This window comes from Zootoca vivipara, chromosome 13 (genome assembly GCF_963506605.1).
Source record: "Zootoca vivipara chromosome 13, rZooViv1.1, whole genome shotgun sequence".
NCBI lineage: Eukaryota > Metazoa > Chordata > Lepidosauria > Squamata > Lacertidae > Zootoca > Zootoca vivipara.
The window spans coordinates 27,201,977-27,220,977 of NC_083288.1; the positions used below are offsets into that span (position 1 = coordinate 27,201,977).

The window sequence follows — 19,001 nt, forward strand, 5'->3', positions numbered from 1 at the left end:
CGGCGCGGAAGAGGCATATCCCTTCCCTTTTATTTCCATCAATTAAAACCAATACATGCGAACACAGTGTGACTTTCCTCAACGATGCAATTGATGGAAATAAGATTTCGGTTAGTAAAAGGGGGCAGAGAGATAGCTGCGTGCTCTTAATAGAAAAAAACCCACCACACTAATGTTCCGATAGTGCAAAGCTGACCAGCACTTGAGTACGCGAAAATAAAGGCTATGGGTTTCTACGAGGTTTCTTCCCATGCAAGCGTGCACAGGACTGCAACTCGTGGGGACAGAACTTCCCCGTTTATGCACAAAGGCGGCGGCGCCGCTTGCAGAGAACAGCGGCTTTCGCACATGCGGCTCAAAGGGACAAGAACAAGGGAGTTCTACGCTATTCCCTTACTGCCGGTTCTCGTGCGGATGCCTCTTTTTGCGGGGCAGGGTGCATAGAGCAGAACGGAGGGGGAGCGACCGTTACTTTGCCCTCGCATTCGCCTCCGGTAAGATTTTAAAGAACAGAACGGAAGCTTGGACAGTGTCTCGGCAGCGGCGTTTCTTCGCACTATCCAGCAATATCCCCGCGTTCAACTGGGAGCCGAACGTGTCCCACGCCGTTTCGTCACCCCCCTGGCTCATTGGGATTGGGGCGGGGCCTTTCCCCCCCCCGCCCACTACCCTGAGCCGTGTAAAGAGAAGAAAAAGGAGGAGCCGGAAATCACCGAGGGCCGCTCCGGAGAGTTCCGAGAGCTTCCAGCGAGCGTCGGGAGGACCCGAGTGCTTCCGGAGAGACGGCGGGCGGAGCTCGAGGGCGTGAGGCGGAAGTTGCCGACAGTCTTCCGGGAAGGGCCGAAGGGGGCTGTCCGTTGCCGTCCGACACACTCACACACTCACGCACGAACAGAGCCCGCAGTAGGGAAAAGCGGCGGCGCTCTGAGGCGGGGCGGCCCCAGTTTCTTGGCCCCTTCGCTCCTTCCTTCTCTTTCTCTCCTCTCTCTCTTTTCTCCCCCTCGCTCTTTCTCCTCTCCCTGCCCCGCTCCCTCCCTCTCTCCCCTCCCTCCATCCCCGCCCCGGCCGCCCCGTCCCTCTCGGCCGACCCCGGCGGGCCACTCCGGGCCAGACCAGGCCAGGCCTCGGGAGTCGCTTCCTCCGCCGCCGGCGCCCCCCTCTTCCCTCTTTCCCCCTCTTTCTCCTCCCCCCCGTCCTCCCTCTCACCCCCCACAAGACGGGCCAGGCCGGGCCTCGGTAGCCGGGTGGGAGAAGCCCCGGCCGGAAGGGCGAGAGACCAGCCTGCCATCCCTACGCCGCCGCCGCCAGCCAGCCAGTCAGGATGATCAAGCTTTTCTCGTTAAAGCAGCAGAAGAAGGAGGAGGAATCGGCCGGCGGCACCAAGGGCTCCAGCAAGAAAGCCTCCGCCGCGCAGCTCCGCATCCAGAAAGGTTGGGGAGGGGGAAAAGGAAGGAAGGAAAGGCGGTGGGGAAGTACCTTGCCTTCCCCATCACACAAACACACATAATAATAGGCACTCTGGGCTGTAGATCAGTCCTACTACGTGGCCTCTGTTCACACAGCAAGTGAGAATAATGTTTTGTGCACACAGCATGTGAGAATAATGTTTTAAGAGGACGATGCCCCTCCTGGGGATATGAGGGGCTTGCAATTGGGGGGGGGGGAGGAGAAGAAGCTAAAATAGTTTATGCACTGCTGATAAAGAGTGCTCACTTGCTTTGTTAGTAGGCCAGTATGACTAGTGTTGTAGAGCTGGGTGGGCTTTCCAAATACTGCCTCTTTATTGTTATTTTTAGAGCATCTGTACCCCCACTGTGCAGACTACCATAAATGCTGCCTAAGGGAGTGGCAGAGGTGAAACTTGTAACTGGAGAGTGCCCACTATCTTAAGTGACTGTGGGTAAGAGATGTTGGGGTACATACTCCCGGTTGGAATTCTGAAATTCAAGCCTGAGGAAACAAAAAATAAAAAATTCCTTCCAGTAGCACCTTAGAGACCAACTAAGTTTGTCATAGGTATGAGCTTTCGTGTGCATGCACGTATCTGAAGATGTGTGCATGCACACGAAAGCTCATACCTATGACAAACTTAGTTGGTCTCCAAGGTGCTACTGGAAGTAATTTTTTTATTTTTTGTTTTGACTACGTCAGACCAACACGGCTACCTACCTGTAACTAAGCCTGAGGAAGTGTTGGATGAGCAGTGCCTCTTTGGCTGATGACGCCAAAGCACTCTCTCATGCCCAAGGTGGTCTCGTGTTCGTTTGAGTCCTGGGGCTGCGCCCTTGCTCAGACTATATATTTACTTATTTATTACTGTTTTTTCTTCTGTCTTTCTCCAGGGAACTCAGGGTGGCACCCATTGTGTCTTCACATTTTTACCCCTATGGCAAACATATGACTTCAAATAGACTAAGAGAGGCCATCTTTAGAGAGCTTAATGGCTGAGCAAGAATTTGAACCTCATTCTCCTTGGGCCCCATTTAACAGAGAACTTAGTATCTAGTTCTTAAAATAAGCTCTTTCCCCTGTTTTGTCTTAGAATGTGAAATGAAACAAATCTTCAGTTCCCCTTCCTTGTTTGATTACTCATAGGAAGTTGCCAGCTCTTGTATATACACACCCGTCACTCTTTTTAATTTTTGTGTACGATTCCATAGATCAGTGTTTCTCAACCTTTTTTGGGCCACGGCACACTTGTTCCGTGAAAAAAATCACGAGGCACACCACCATTTAAAAAGTTAAAAAATTTAACTCTGTGCCGCCCTATATTATAATTATGACTGTAAGAAACACTTGCCAAATATTGCTTTCTGGCGGGTTAGTGTTTTGGCGGCCGCCAGGCTCGTTTGCACTGAGCTTTGGGAAAGAGGAGGAGAAATATCGCTTTCCGGCGGGTCAGTGTCGTATATTGGCGGCCGCCAGGCACGTGACAATGCAAATCGCCCTTCTCGTCGCCGCACATCGCGGCACACCAGCCAGCGTGTGCCGCGGAACAGTGGTTGAGAAACGCTGCCATATTTCCAACATGCTAGCATGGACTTTTATCCAGAAGGAAGCATTTCCTTTTGGTTTCTGCCTTGTGACCAGGGAGCTGATGGTATTTCTGTGTCCTCTTTTTCTAATTTTTTAAAAAATGAAATGACACCTCATTTCAGCAAATCACAAAGCTTACACGGCCACTGGGGGGAAAAGGGGGATAGGGATAGATTTTGATTTAAAAAGTGGGAGGTTTATTTTGGTTTTGGCCTGATCACCAGTCTCACGAAGTAATCTGTCCCTGCAACTGACCACTTCTGCTTTTCCTCCCAGATATTAATGAATTGAATTTGCCGAAAACATGCGAAATAGACTTTTCAGACCAGGATGACCTCCTCAACTTCAAGCTAGTTATCTGCCCTGATGAGGTAAGTGGTAGGGAGAGGAGTCATGTAGCCAGACACTCTGATGGGGCTTGCCATTCTATTTGTCACCATAGAAAGGCCTGGTGGGTGTGCCAGGAAACTCCATTGCATAATAGCACAATTCTATGGTACAACTAAAGCAGGGAGGAATCTTGCATCAGTTGACAGGGGATGATATCCACCATCGTGAGGTTGACAGATCTGGCTGTTTTTCTTTTATTCTGCCTGTGTAAGAAACCTGTGCAAGGAATCAATTGTAGAACTTTAGATTTCTGAGATTTTTCTACTTTTTAAAAATGTTACTAGTCGGGGCTGTACAGTAGTGGCATTTTGAATTGCTTAAGGACTGTGTCTTAAGTGACACCAGTGATCAGGGATGCTCTATCCTTCCCTCTCCCATAGAATTCTGTTATGTTTCCTATTTTTAAATCTATCTTGACCTCTTTCTTACCTATACCTATTATCCTCATTCCGTATCATGGAGGCTGTAATCTACCTGCCCAGCCTCTGTGCCTACCAGCTTGTTGCTTCTAGGTAAAATAATTGAGATGTTCCCCAAACTTAAAATATCAGGTACAAAATGCATGCCAAGTAAGTGGGTATTTTATTTTATTTATTGCACTTTGACATCTTAAAATTTTTGGAGCCATAAGTTAGCTTCCTTGATCCAGAATACAAAAGTCCAACAATATCACATGAAGCTACCCACATTTTAAAAGATCTTTTTCAGAAGCACCGTCCAGGATCCCTATGCTGTCTAGGATCCAGAAGAGTCTTGGCCGTGGGAATGCTCTCTCTAGCAGGGGTGATTATCCTATGGTTCTCCGGCAGGTGATGGATTAATACTTCCATCATTGTGGCCAGGGATGATGGAAGTTGTAGTCTGACAACTTCTGAAAGGCCACAGGTTAGCCACCTCTACCCTGTGGGAAGGTTCCTTCTCTGCCCCTTTGCAGATTTAAAGCCAAGATCTCTAGAAGCCTGTTATATTTGTTAATGTCTGCAAGGAATTACTTACGTTCCTACTGCTTATTTAATTTGTTGTTTGTTACCTTGTTTTTCCTGTCTTGTAGTTGATTGTGTGTTTTGATTGTTTAATTTTTCACATTGAGCCACCTTGGAGATCTGCTAGGCCAAAAAGAAAGGATAAAATGTTTTAATACAGCCATATTAGTGCAATATATATTTTATCAGCACGAGAGGTAAGATTAACCATACGGTAGCATTTTGTAGTGCTTATTCTTTATCTGCCTTGGCATGTTGTCCCTAAAGGGGAGTTCAGCATGTTTTATACACTTCATATGTGTGTTATTCAAATGATCAAGATGAATTACAGTGCATCTTTATTTTCCTGGCCTAGGCCTTTGCTCTTCTCAAGAAGTGTGCAGACTCTCCTGGTTTAGCTAATTCCATGCAACCAGAACTAATTGGCCATATTCCCTTCTATTCCTTAGCATGTTCATATGAGCATTTTTTTCAGGCAGTACTGCTTGCAATTTCAACTACATACACATACTCTGGCTGCAGTTCTCTCTTATCTTGGGCAGTGGTTGATTTGAGCACAGGTGTACTAAACCTTAAGACACTGGTGTTTTTCTCTACCTGTGTGTTTGGCATTGTAACCCTGTATGTAGCGTGTTAAAGTGTGAGCTGTGAGATGAAAGAAGGAGATTAATTATGTGTAACTGACTTTGGGCACAGACCATCAAATCTGGCATTTGATTTGCGCAGATTTCAAGTACAGTGGTACCTCGACTTATGAGTGCCTCGACTTTTGAAGGTTTCAACTTCCGAAGTCCTCTAACCCGGAAGTGCGCGTTCTGTGCATGTGGTCTGCGCAAAGCACAAAATCGCGCTTTGCACGTGCACAAAATGGACGCTTTGACTTCCGAAGAGTGCCGCGGAACAGATCGCCTTCATAAGTCGAGGTACCACTGTATTGGCTGATATGATAAACTTGGTACACGGAACATCTTTGGCTTGATTCTTAATTTGAGATAGCTGTTGCTAGCACTTCATTTCAGAAAACTTCTTTATGAATGTACCTTTTCCTCTTGGTGATATGGCAAATGAACACAGCCTGGGGTTCCTCAGAGTGGGTGTCACATAGGCGCACATTCGGTTTTCATGTTTTCGTGGAAATTACAGGGGGAAGATGCCTTGTGTATATTTACTGTTTCAAAAACTGGGCCCTTGAGTCACCATTCACTGTTGCCTTCCACCATCTGAAGCAAGCACTGAAAGTTGGAGTCCTGCTGGGGTGGCACAATAAGTAGTAATCTGTGATGATTGGTTCTGGCCATTACTGAAAGCCTCAACTTAAAAACCTGAGAATCTTTGTTTGCATTTTCAGACAAAGGGGTTTTTTGCAGTCAAGGATACTGATAAGTGTTGGTAGATGGTGGAAAATAGAGAAAAAGCACCTCTGCTAAACACAGGCCTTCCACTATGGTTCAAAGTCTCACTTCTGAGCCTCTGTGTGCACTTAAACACATTTTAGCACATCAGAATTTCCATCCACGCCTGTTTTCCCAACTAGTTCCCCATTTTGTTTTCTGGTTTGGGAAAATTAGCTGTACATCCAGAATACTGGGTATGCAAAAGTGCAGAGATTTATGAAGCGTTAATCACCATGCTGTACACCTTCAATTTTGACTGTTTGGATGAGGGATTCTAGAGTTGATTAAAATGTTTTATCATCAACTTGCCTTCCCCCACCCGAAAAGGTGAATCTTGTTCTCTTTTATATGGAGCCAAAGTTGCTTAAAATGTCTAAATTTTTGCCTTGCAGGGCTTCTATAAAGGTGGGAAATTCGTTTTCAGTTTTAAAGTAAGTAACCTCCCTGTTTTCTCTTGTCCAAGCCCCAGGCTTTTAACGGGGTGGTGTGGTGGAGGTATATGTTTTGTTGTAGGAGTTTGTCTTGGCACACAATCAATCTGCCTGCTTTTCACTGCGTTTTAGTCACCCTTTTTTACTTGGGCTAGTTATAAGAGGCTATATATTGTGTCAACAGCCATGAGGATGAGTAAAAGTACCAATAATTGGGGCAGAGGGGGCAGGAAAGGAGAGGAAGTAATAGATTGGTTCATTGTGCGGTACAATGTGATTGTGTGCTTCTTTGGGTGTATCCCCAACCCCCAAATCTGACTTTACTTCTGGGAGTACCTGAGCTTTCTTGGGCACACGTAGAACCCTGTGGTCGATTTTATGAACGTAGATCCAAGCATGACTGGGAATGGGGTGGGGCAACAGGACTGGGTTTGTCCTTGTTTTTCTGCCTCAAAGCTGCCTGGTTCAGGGAAAACAACTTGATGGGAAAGAGAGACCTTTTTTAAAATTAAAAAACACCCCCCAAAAAACAACAATCAAGGGAGAATGATTTGGGAGAGATTGAAGGCATGTCCTAAATGGCCTGTTGCCTGATGTAAGAACCTCAGAACTGGGGGTGGTGTGTGCTTGAAGACATGGTTGCTGAATGATTTATAAACTGAAGAAATTCTGCTTTGTGTAGAATAAATTCTGCAGCTACATGCATTGTTTAGGATTTGGGCTGCTTTTGTTGTTGTTGTTGTTGTTGCTTTTACCAAATTTTATTTTATATTATTTTTTTTAGAGTTTGAAGTGACTTTAGCCAAGGAATGGGCTGGAGTGAGGAGCCCTTGTGGGAATTCTCTTGTTCTGCCTGTTGCCCATCAAATGTTTTGGACTACAGCTTGCATCATCCCTGACCATTGGCCATGCTGGCTGGGGTGGATGGAAGTTGCGATCTGAAAACAGAAGGGAAAGGCTGCCCCGGTTCTGATAATCTAGTAAACATTGTTTTGTGTTTTCAAACTTCCCTGCCCCTTGAAACATGAGGTTTAGAAACCAGATTTTTCAAAAAAGTGATCTAGGAAGTTCTTCTCACTTTAAAACAAACCTGCTTCCAAATTGGGGTATCTCATAGCACCCATTAGTCTTGAGTTAATCTATCTGGGGTGCACATTCCATGGCTCAGAACCTGGCATCCCTGCAATCTTTGCGTTCATTTAAACTTTCCTTTTCACTTTTAAAAAACACCTAGTTCTGAGAAGATCAGTGAGAACACAGGCTACTAATGAATCAAAACAAAAGGGTAGCTGAAATGTTTCCTGTACAGCTCCGACCCTCTCCATTTATTTATTTATTTATTTTGTTAGAAGTTTTATTTTTTTTAACCCTGCATTACCAGTAAAAAGTGCTCAAGGTGGATCTTTTCTCTCCATGTCAGGGCCATTTCTGTGAAAGCCCAGCAGCAGCTGGGCTAAATGATGCAAATGAAGAAAAATGTTGGGTGTGTAGCTTGGCAAAGAACCTGGCTTGTTTTGAACTTGGAGGTGAAAGAGGAAAGAAACTGTGCTGTTTAGGCCTCTGCGCTGTCTTGGCAATTCTTAAAATGTACTGAGAACTTGCCCAATGAGCCAGAGCTGTCAGTAGAAATTAGGAATTCTGATGAGGATGTAGAGGAGTTAGGAAAGGGGCTGCCAGCCATGGTGAAGGGGTTTTCTGCTAATCATTCATCTTTCTTGACTAGAGGGGGGAGGTGACAACCCTGGAAAGTTTCTAGAAATGTAGTGAGGGTGTTCGTAATTGTGAGTGGGCCCCAAGATTTCCCTTCCTTTGTCAGTTGGGCTTAATGCATATGGCCGTAATTATATTTTTATCCCACCCTTCAGGGTGTTATGCATGGTTCTTCTTTCTCCCTCACCTGCTGTTTGATTATTTTAACAGCCATGTGGGATAGGCCTGGCTGGGTGCTGGTTACTCATCATAAGGCACCCACAGAGCTGCTTGATTGATTGAGGGATTGTTCCTGGGTCTCCCCAATCCATGTCCCAACAACATATTCTCCATACATATTCTCCAACATATTCTCCATTGGTTCTTGAAGCTTAAGGCACAATAAAATCTGTCACCAAGGTGGTGCCTTCTTCTATCAAGCTATCAAATTTGATTTTAAAGCTCGTGTCTTTCCTGAAGATATTGGAAGCATTTCTCTCAACCTAATTTGAAACAGACATAGATTCCTGTATCTAGAGAGTGTGTTGGGCTTCTTCCCTTAACCTTTTCTGTTGGAGCCTCCCAGTGTCTCCACTCACAAAGATCTGGATCTCACTGTTTCAGCAACTCAGTCACAGCAGTTTCCTTGTTTTTATTTATTTAAAAGTGTTTATTTATACGAACCTTGAGTCATATTCCCCAGGCAATTGACAAAATAAATATACACAATTACTATCTGAAAGGCATTCTGAGGTCTATAGAAGCACCTGTTTGCTTCTGGGACCAGCGTTGCACTGCACACATGAATAAGAGATGCCAGAGATTTCTAATAGAATATGGTGCATTAAGTGCTTCAATCAAGTGCTTGATTACAGTCATACCTTGGTTTTCAAACAGCTTAGTTCTCGAACATTTAGACTCCTGAATACCGCAAACCCGGAAATGAGTGTTCCGGTTTGCGAACTATTTTTGGAAACCGAATTTCTGACGGGGCTCCCACAGAGCTTCCTGCAGCCCATCAGAAGCTGCACTTTGGTTTCCAAATGTTTTGGAAGTTCAACGGCCTTCCGGAATGGATTCTGTTCGACTTCCAGGGTACGACTGTATTTGCATGTTTTTGGGACAAACTGCCTAGAGAGGTGGACTACACTTCCCATTGTTCCTCACCATTGGGCATTCTGGCTAGGTTTGATGGGAGTTGTAGTCTTAACAAGAAAAGGAGTCTTGCAGGTTCCATACCCTGTGACCTAGGGCAAACAAGTTGCAAAACCTAGAGTGTATGAAGATAAGATACCATGTCAGGAAATTAGTTTGTTGGTACAAGAAAAGTTGATCTGCTAGGTATGCCTTATATGTGTCCAGGATTTTGTGACTGGTATGTTTTGCTATGCATTTTGGAATGTCTTATAATGAACCCAAGGAGGCCAACAGCTCTTATTTTTCTTGTATTTTATTTGCAGGTGGGGCAAGGATACCCACATGACCCACCCAAGGTGAAGTGTGAGACCATGGTGTATCATCCCAACATAGACCTAGAAGGCAATGTCTGCCTAAATATCCTCAGGTACAGAGGCTGCTCTGCTGTCCTAAGCCCTATATTCCATTTGCTTCTATATATTGTTTTTCTGCAGCTGTCGGTGAATTTCTCCAAAATTATAAAGTAACCACATATGCCAAGCATCATCACGTCACTATGTCTCCCTGTTGATTACCCTAACTTATTTTTCAATTGGATATGAAAACATTTTCATTTTGGGTCATCAGTAACATTCCTTGCTTTTGCCATAATAATAATAACCAGTTGATTTGCTGGACTTTGATAGAACTGCAATGATGTGAACAAACAAATGAGTCCCAAGGAGAGTAAAAGTTCGGAACCAGCTTGACAGTACTGAGGCCTGTCCTTGGGCTATTTTTAATGGGGTTTAAGAATTTTATTCAAATGTGTTTCGGTAATAGATTTCTTGGCCGTGGGAATGCTCTCTGTAGCATTCCCACGGCCAAGAAAGCATTAAGATTTTAAACATAATATCCTGGTCCTTAGGGAAATTGTTTCTTCAACCCGTTTGGTGCAGTGTGGCTCTAAGATCACACAGTGATCTTTTTATTTATGACATTTGTTGTTTGCCTTATACAAAAAACATCTCAATGTGACTTGAGTTAAGATAAAATACAAAAATAAAATAAAATAAAATCCTGAATCCTACCCTACATTTCGTTCTGCTGTTACCACTCCTTTTGGGAGGTTTTTCTTTCCCTACACTCACTTTTTTTTCTCTCTCACACAGAGAGGACTGGAAGCCTGTACTAACAATAAACTCTATAATTTATGGCCTGCAGTATCTCTTCTTGGTGAGTATATGTGAAGTTGAAAGTAGAAAATGCAGGGGGGGAAGTCTTTCCTCACTTGGGCCTGAGCAAAAAGTGTGGGTGTAGGAATGGGAGACACATGGCACAGAAGGTAGAAGAAATGCGACTTCCGGTCCGTCGCGCCGGAGAAGAAGGACGCAGGGACTTCGCACGCCGAAGTCCCTGGCCTCGCGGAGGGGGGGGGAAGTCCGCAGAGCGAGCGGACTCCCCGTAAAAACACCGGGTAGAGAGTCCCGGTGACTCACGCGCCCAGCGGCTGCTCCGTTTCGCGGATCCCCCGCTGCCCGAGAGCTCAGTAGAGCGATCGAGAGCCAGCGGGGTGGAACCGCGGGAGCCATTTTGGGCAACATCTTACCTCCAAGAAGCGAAGCTCCGAGTCCTGACCCGGCAAGCGGCGGATTCTTCCAAAGAAAATAAAAGATTTCCATAAAGTAAGTGAAATTCTTATTTGGACTTTAAAAACATCAATTGGAAAAATAGGAGAGATTTTAAAGAAACGGAAGTCGATCTCTTCCTAATGGCAAATTGGGAGGCGTTTTAAATAAACTCAAGCCGAAAGAGGAAAAAGTTTCAGGGTCGGTGGACCCGAGAGAAAGAAAGACTTTTCCGAACCTTCTCAGCTCCGGAGTCCGGCACCCCTTGAGGTACAGCATTGTTAAGGGGAAGAGCGCTTTGACAGCTGTCAAAAGCTGTCAAACTGTCAAAAGACCGGGTGGACTTATTGCATTGCTGTGAACAGTAAAAATTGACTGAAAATGAGGTAGAACTATTTAAATTGGAATTAAGAATGGATTTGTGATTGAGTTAAAGACAAAGGAAAAGATCAGCCAAGATGGAGCCGATCGTCTAACAGGAAGGAATTTTCCAGCACCCTTTGCTCCCTATCTCCTGTTTGTCTGCGGTTAAGAGAAGTATGAAAACAAAGTATTCTCGAGCCTTCCAGGAGGCTGTGCTGAACTACCTACAAACATGGGAGGACATTTACAAGGAACGGCAACATCCCAATTTATCATCAGTAGAAGCTGAAGTCCAAGTTCAGGATTTAGAGGATAATTTGGAATTTGAGACTGTTGATTTTGAGACTGTGTGTGAGGAGAAACAACCTGATGAGAATCTTGAAGGTGACTTGGACTACAAAAAATATGTTTGGGATGAAGCAAAGCATGGATTTCAAAAGGAAGAAAAACAAGAAAAGCAAGAAAATGAGAAGCAAAGGGATAGGAAGATCAATGGAATTGAAGACCCTGGAGGGGCTAAAATGTGGAGTGGTGTTATTGAGGGATGGGAAGGACAGGGGCAGGGGGGGGGGACAAAGGCCTGGAGATGGAATTGGGAAAGAACTGGTGTGGGGTGAAAATTTTAGTTAAAAGGGTTTTTTTTGCTTTTGAACGGCGGTTTTCGAAATCTTGGCTTGTTAACGGAAATGCTGATCCAATTGGGGGAAAAGACTTGGGGAGAGGGGAAGGAGTGTGTGATAAAGTATAGGGTTAAGTTTTAGATTAGAGATATGATAGTTAAAAACAAAACAAAACTGTGTTTTCTGGAGGGAGTTAGAAGAATGGCTGAGGAAAGAATTTTTAGGTTAATATTAATTTTTGTGAGTTCAGATAGGTGTCTGGGCAGAGAGCTGCCTATCCTCCTCTCTTTACTCGGAGGCACCCAGTGGCAGGGGGTGCTCAGAGGGGTGAGGAGGGGGTGGAAGGAAACCCAGACACAATAATGGAACCTTGGAAGTGCTGTGCCCTGCGGGTTCCTCTTGTGGCAGGAGGGGGCCTGTGGGAGGGCAGCATGGAAAAGGAGGAGGATTAAGTCAATATTATAAGAATAAGATTTTGAATTGGAATAGAAAACCCGCCATAATTAACTAGAGAATGTCAGGAAAACCAGGAGGAAGAGTATCGAGGAAGTCACAATTATAATGTTAAGATAATAAGAATTGGGAATTTAACTAATATTTTCCTTTTTTTCTTTTCGTTTTTCTTTTCTATGTTTTTTCTTTTTTCTTTTTTTCTCTTTTTTTAGTAAAGTGTTACATTGAAGAATTAGCTGAGGGATAAGCCAAACCCCAGAGATCCTCCGCCTCTGTCCTCTTAGTGGCAGGGGGGGGATGAGGGGGGAGGAGGGAGGGGGGAGGTCAAACCCAGCTTAAAATGGACCCCTTTGTTTCCCAATGTCCATGGGTATCACTGGTGGCAGAAGTGGTCTTGTGGGTGGAGGGAAAATGAAGGGACAGAATTTATTTTGTATGTTTTGTATGTTTTGTTTTCATAAAAAATTAATAAAAAATATTATAAAAAAAAGAAGGTAGAAGAAATGCAGCTCTGGCTTGATGATTTTGTGGGTGTTAGTGTGAGACAGGGTGTGCATAAAGTAAAGGCAGTTTTGGCTTTATATAGTTGTGCTTGGGCAGGATGTGTGTATTGTGCTGTCTGTCAGCCTGCAGGAATAGCTTGAGATGGGGTTTTGCCTTTGTACAGCAGTGTACTTGACAGTTTTGGCAAAGAAGTGTTAGGAGGCCTTGCTCTGACAGCCTCTGATCCAGGGTAGATTGACGTAAACCAGTGTTCTCCATCCTTGTGTCATTAGATGCCAGTGAACTGCAACTCCCATATTCCCCAACCATTTTCGCCAATGATGAGAAATAAGAGTTGTTGTCCAGTAACATCTGGGAGCCCATGGTTGAAGGGCACTGACTAAAATGTTGTTTTAGCTTCCTAATACATTTATTTCCTAAACAGTTATGCATACTAATATGTGGTTGTAACAGTGAAAACATACCTGTTTGTAATAAGATGAAGCCCCAGGAGTATAATCTGGAAAGCTCTCGTCATCCACCCCCTGATGCATTTTCCACTACAAAATCTATTAGTGCAGTCTTGTGCATGTTTACTAAAATTCAAGTCTCGCTATGTTAATGGGGTTTTCTCCTAGGTAAGTATACACAGAATTTCAGTCTCTCCTTAAATCAGGGACAGTTCGTAAAATTAAGTAGTTTTGTTTAGCTTTCCATACATGTGTAAGGACACACAAATGACTTCCCTGGTGACCAAGTACCACCAACATTTCGTATGCAAAGGGTGGTAGTTACTGGGCAGAAAGTCTAAATACTCACCGTGCATACAATAAATACATTCCAGAAGCAATGATGCCTGTAATGCTGGTCTGCAAGTTACCCACATTTTTTGCTCTTGGATTATACTTTTACATAGAAAATTAAGCTTTAATTCATTGCTTTTAATCTGGGATTCAGCTTTAAAAGACCTGTTTGTATTACATCAATATTTATTTATTCTATTGTATTCTGAAAAATCAGGTTATTTTAAAGGGGTGCTTAATAAAACTTTTTAAAAACTGATTTTAAATGTTTTTGCTGTTTTAAGGCATTTTTTATACAGCCTGATTTGCGTGGACCGCAATACAGCTGGCGCTACTGTTCCTCTGGGTTGTGCCTCTCATCCCTTCTGACAACTGTAGATCTTGTTGTCATGCCCCCCCCCCAGCATAGTTTTCAGAAAGCAAATGATACACCATAATGTCTCATAACTCCAGACCCAGACGTGCCATGCTTTTTGGTCTTTTCTGTGCTTTTGGAGCTGAATTGGAGAGTTGTGACCATTTCCCCCCTCAAATAAGCTTGGAGCTTCTTTGCTCCAGGGAATGGGGAAGCTGAAACTGACCCAGTTATTCGATTACAACTCTCATTGGCAGGGTGAGAGGCAGAGGAACATTTGAGGTCATGTGCCGTAAAAGCCTTGGTTGACCTTGTGTCCAAAGAGTGTAGAGGAAGAGGGTGTAGCACACTGTCTCCTAGGAGACAGATTCATGCTGAGAGGCTGGCATCTCTCAGGTGGTGTGGGCTGTTTCTAGGCAGATTCAAGCCTCTCCTGGAAACCATCCCTTCGAGTGCTTTCATTAGGTCAGGAGGCAAAGTGCCATCAGTTCCTACATTTGTGATCATTGCTACTTCTGTAGGCTTGCTGATGTATATCCCCCCCCCCCCCCAGTTCCTTGCATGAAGTCTTTCAGAGGCCCTGTGGACTTACTTTGCCCCACTCATTTTCTTTTGTATTCCCCTCCCTGCTAAGTGCAAGAGGTGATGCTGGAAGGCGATGCTACATTAGGATAGCCTCAAATGTTCTCTCTGTTTGACGGGGAGGGTTGCTATCATAACAAGAGAACCTCAGCCCCTGGAGCAATGCAAACCCATAGGTTGGAAGCCTCTTCTCATCACTGAAACTGAAGGCCACTTGATTCACTAGAGACAGAACCCGGGGTTCTGTTTGTGCTGTTGGTGGGATCAAGTTGTAAATGGTGGCATAGGAAGGGCTTTGCCACTTGATTATGCTGACTTATAGGCTGTTAATACAACAGCTGTTAATAGGCTGTTGCTGTGTCTTTTCTAGCTGCTTATCCAAGGCATGGTTTTAGGGAATGCCTTCATTTTCCTTCGTATTGGAGGGAAATTGCTTGAGGAAATGGAATCGATTCTTCAGGAGAAGTTGGGCATCAGCCACACTGATGAAAATGGTGTGCAGATGATGTTAATAAGATATCAAACAGTGTTTGGCTTGCTGCAGAGCATGTAGTGAAACCCTGCTATTAAACTTGCATGGTTTTTCTCTGTAGGTGGGCCTACTCTTGGGTCTGGATTGATCTGCCAACCAATTGATCTTCTTGCCCCTCAATGCAAGAGTTGAATGCTACCTTTTTAGCTAGTTCCAGTTCTGTCGGAATAATTATACTAAAAGTGGTGATGCTCCCAGTTCTTGTTTTAGCCCACCAATCTTAAATGTGCCTTAGCTTCAATGTTTATCTTTCACTTCTCCAGCTGTATTCCCTGAAGCTCCTCTCGTTATTCCTAGAACAGGCAAGGGGAATCTCTAGCCTCTGTGCCGGACTAGGTGCTCCAGGGTCCCTAATTCCACTTCAGAGATTGCTTTTCCTCAGCCACATCCACCTGAAGTTGAGTGGCATTAACTGTTGGGTAGCTAAAGCTTGTCTGCAAAGGAACAACCAGGAACCTTCGATTGCACTCCTGCTTTTCTCCATTGCCAGCATGGCTTGTGCTTGGTGCCTTCTGAATTCAGCACTGAAAGTTAGCTCTGCTGAGATAGGCTCCATTTGGGAGCTCCCAGTAGGAGTCCCTAAGTGGAGCTGATCACTGCCAATTCAGCTCTGAATTTAAACACTGCCAAATGCAAGTTCCTCTGACAAGCAACAATTGGGAGTGCATGGCTTAGAGCACATTCCCTGTTGTTTCTTTGCAGTGGGACTTGGGTGCAGTTCAAATTCAGTGTTCAGTGCAAACCCTGCTTCTTCCTGGCAAACACTGGTCAGCCTGATATCATTTGACTGGTGATTGACAGCTGGATGGACTTGCCCATCCATTAAAAGTGGCCCACGTAGGGATGGCTGCTTTTGGATTCACCCTGCCTGCTCAAAGGGATTCTCCACCCCTGCTCTAGAACATCAGGTATTCACCTTGGACCATGAGTAAGGCATCTGCACTCCAGTATGGAAATGGGGATTTGTGATGGGCGGCGGAAAGAGTTGAGTGAGCCCCAGGCAGCTCTGTAAACTGGTAACAGAACAGGAATGCGGGTTGGCATTTAATCTTGCATCTGACGAAGTGGACTCCATGAAAGCTTGTGCCATAAACAAGTCCTTGTCTTTGAAGGTGCTGCAAATCTCTTTTGCATTTAATAATAGAGCTTTTCCTCCCTCCTCGCAGGAGCCAAATCCTGAAGACCCCCTCAACAAAGAGGCTGCTGAAGTCCTCCAGAACAACAGACGCCTGTTTGAGCAGAACGTCCAGCGCTCCATGCGGGGCGGCTACATTGGCTCCACCTACTTTGAACGCTGCCTCAAATAGAACTGACCGGCTCCGGGCACAAACCTGCCCTCCCCATGCCCCTTCATCTCCCTTCCAGCTCTCCTAAGGGACTCTGCCAACACCGCTGCCTTCAGCCACCAAGGGGGGCACAGGAGTCAGGAATTGGCAGGAGGCCCCCTCCATCCTCCTTTCCCCGCTTCCTCGCCCCACCTGCTCGCCTTCCTCTCTCTCCCCCCCCCCCCACTGCCATCCTGGGGCCCCAGCAGCTGTCGCCTCACTAAACCCTCGTACCTTTCTCGCCACTCTCCCTGTGTGCTGCTGCGGGGCGAGGGGTGAGGTTACCGCTGCTTCTCTGCCATGCCCCACCGCATTGGGGTAGCCAACTGCCCCATGGGGCTGGGTGTGCGGGACCCCATGATGATGCCCGTCTGCCTTTCTGGGGGCTGTGGTTTTGCTGCTAAGAACAGAAGGCTCCCTCTCTGCTCTGGTACCCCCTGCCTGCAGTGTGGTATAACTGCACTGCATGATCCGCAGGCCATTTGCCTCTACTTTCCTCCTCCCTTGCTGGGCACCACGGCTTTCGAGCGTAACTATTTATTACACAGGGGAGGCTCTCGAGGGCTGGGTGAGTCTGGGAGGCTGAGAGGGGGTGTTGAGCCATCTCCATCCTGCCCCAGGCGCCGTGGCTCTGGGGAGGCTGGGTCAGGCCTGGAATATTCCTTTTAGAATCAACTCACTTGTGTGTCTGGTTTTTAAGGAAAAATAAAAAACCCACAACCAAAACAACCAGTGCTAATAATAGTAGTAGTAGAAAAAATGTAATGGGGGGCAGCGCTGTCTCCCAACTGTGTCCACCAGGGCCTGCCCACCAATGAACACTCTCTGCCTCTCCAGTGACTCCTGCGAGCCCCTGGCCAAAATAAAGCCACTGTACTTCTAGTGTGTCGGGTTATTAAAGGGGAATGTTAGCGCACTCAATTGGCCCCTTGCCTCTCTCTTGTGTTCTGCTTCCTTCTGCCCTGGTGAGGGGGAGGGGAAAGTGAAGTCCAGTGTCCATAGGAACGCCTTGTGTAGGATGCAGTTTTCTTCAGCCCCCCCGTGTGCCATCCGCTGAGACAAGCAGATTCTGTGTGTTTCTTGCATTGCTGGAAACGAGATGATCCAGGGAAGGAAGGGGGGGGGAGAGAAGAGTTGATGTGTGTGCTGAAGAGGGGGGCTATAGAAACACCTTTTGTGGAAAACTTCACCTCCCCACCTTGATTTATTCCTTTGAAGACTTTGTTCAGTTCTGTGTTAGGACGCCTTCAAAAATTAAAAGCAAATCAAGGGTTGGATCTTTCTCCATGAGCGAGGTTCTAGACATTCAGGGCGATGCCTACTTGTGGCAGTCTGCTCAGGCAACAGCCATTCTGCCAGGAAGAGCCTTGCTCTCCGCAAAGTACAGCAGCCAAATCCAAATGTCCCACAAAAGATGTGTGATTCCTAGTGCAAACACTCTTAACAGTTAAGCTTTGTGTGGTACATCTTGCACTGCTGCTTGCAGAACGACGTTGGTGCTCAAAGCTCCTTGCATTGGATCTGGCCCTCAGTTTTTGCATGATGCACAGCTAAGAAGTGTTTGCATGCTTTGCATTTGTCTACATACCACAATTCTTTGCATATTTACACAGAAGCAATTTCTGTATTGAGTGGGGTTTATTCCCAGGTATACATTTGCAGTTTACATACTTAAAACTGCTTTGCTGTTAACCATTTTGCACAGCAACCATAATGTTCTACCTACTTTCCATTTTACAGATGGGAACACTTTCCCAAGTATAGTCTAGGGATGAGTGTTGTGAATTCTGATTTGATTCTGCTATGATAATTTCAGATCAGCTACTTTGGTGCAGCTATGCAAAATTCAGTTGCAATGTAACTACTCTTTTGGTTTGCTACTAGTGTGAGGGGGAAAATGGTGCTGGTTTCAGTGAAAGATTATGAAGGAATCTGCATGTAAAAAGGGAGTTCTGCTCATATTTTCTGTGGAGATTCTTGGGAGTACGGTAGTTATTCTGAATTCTTGGGTGCTGTTTCCTGCATTGGGATACTTGCAAGCACTACTTTTCGCTTGAACCACTCCTGTTGGAAGTGTGGCTGGTATGCTTGGGACATTTTAGCAGGAACGTGCTACGGTGAATACAACCAAAGATAAAAACATTTGGCAGTCTTCGGTTGATTCATTCAGAAATTGAGGACGTGAGAATTTTATTTGCAGGTAAAGGAACTGCATGTTCCTGGTGTGTGCTATTTATTCCTGTCAATCAAAAGTCTGAACAGCAATTATAAAGCACCTCCCAAGTGTTGATACTGAATATGGCCTGAGTATTTTGTGCAGGAATTGGAAATTTGGGCCCCAAATCTCCCCTCTCCCAAAGAAAGAATGACAAGTGGGCTCTAAGCAGTTATCTTTATGCACTTTGTATGCCTTATACTGTTATAACATCTTGGGTGCATTGGCAAGAGCTCTAGAATGATAAGTAGCTGTGGTATACCAGAAATGGCAACTCTGATCCCTGACCATTGACCATGCTGCCTTGGACTGATTGGGCATGTAGCTTACACATCCCTTGATAAGGCTAACTTTTCTGATATGTGGGCAGGCTTAGCCCTCTTCCACCCCACTTGCCCTCCCCACCAAATCCTAGTTATTTATCAAGCCTAGTTTGTCAACTCTGGTTTGTGATTGCTTGGATATGGGGAGAAAATAGCCCCACGCTGGTCGCCGGCTTTTTGTGTTCTGTATTTTTGCCTAGCTGATCTCAGTTTCTTAGGATCTTGCTGGAGACAGTTCTGGCTGACAACCCCCCCCCCCAAGGCACTAATACATGGACAG

At 45.3% G+C, this 19,001-nt stretch overlaps 1 protein-coding gene across 2 annotated transcripts; it reads left to right on the top strand.

The window, feature by feature from the left end:
- The first annotated feature begins 803 nt into the window (after positions 1–803).
- UBE2M (ubiquitin conjugating enzyme E2 M) lies at positions 804–18,471 on the top strand. 2 transcript variants are annotated; one of them, XM_060281531.1, is made up of 6 exons: positions 804–1,430; positions 3,313–3,407; positions 6,196–6,234; positions 9,384–9,487; positions 10,212–10,384; positions 12,598–16,018. In XM_060281531.1, the coding sequence occupies exons 1-5, from the start codon at positions 1,322–1,324 to the stop codon at positions 10,357–10,359; spliced, it is 495 nt and encodes a 164-aa protein (XP_060137514.1). In that variant the 5' UTR covers positions 804–1,321; the 3' UTR covers positions 10,360–10,384; positions 12,598–16,018. The 2 variants fall into 2 exon arrangements, with proteins under 2 accessions (XP_060137514.1, XP_034991952.1); XM_035136061.2 differs by lacking the exon at positions 12,598–16,018 and adding an exon at positions 16,025–18,471 and having other exon boundaries at positions 816–1,430; positions 10,212–10,275.
- The last annotated feature ends 530 nt before the right edge of the window (positions 18,472–19,001 follow it).

What these genes read in the sequence shown, in the direction of transcription:
- UBE2M (XM_035136061.2), top strand. Translation starts at nt 1,322, where the DNA reads ATGATCAAGCTTTTCTCGTTAAAGCAGCAGAAGAAGGAGGAGGAATCG. An exon ending in TAGTTATCTGCCCTGATGAG is followed by an intron (nt 3,408 to 6,195) that starts GTAAGTGGTAGG and finishes TTTGCCTTGCAG; the next exon opens with GGCTTCTATAAAGGTGGGAA. An exon ending in GCCTGCAGTATCTCTTCTTG is followed by an intron (nt 10,276 to 16,024) that starts GTGAGTATATGT and finishes CCCTCCTCGCAG; the next exon opens with GAGCCAAATCCTGAAGACCC.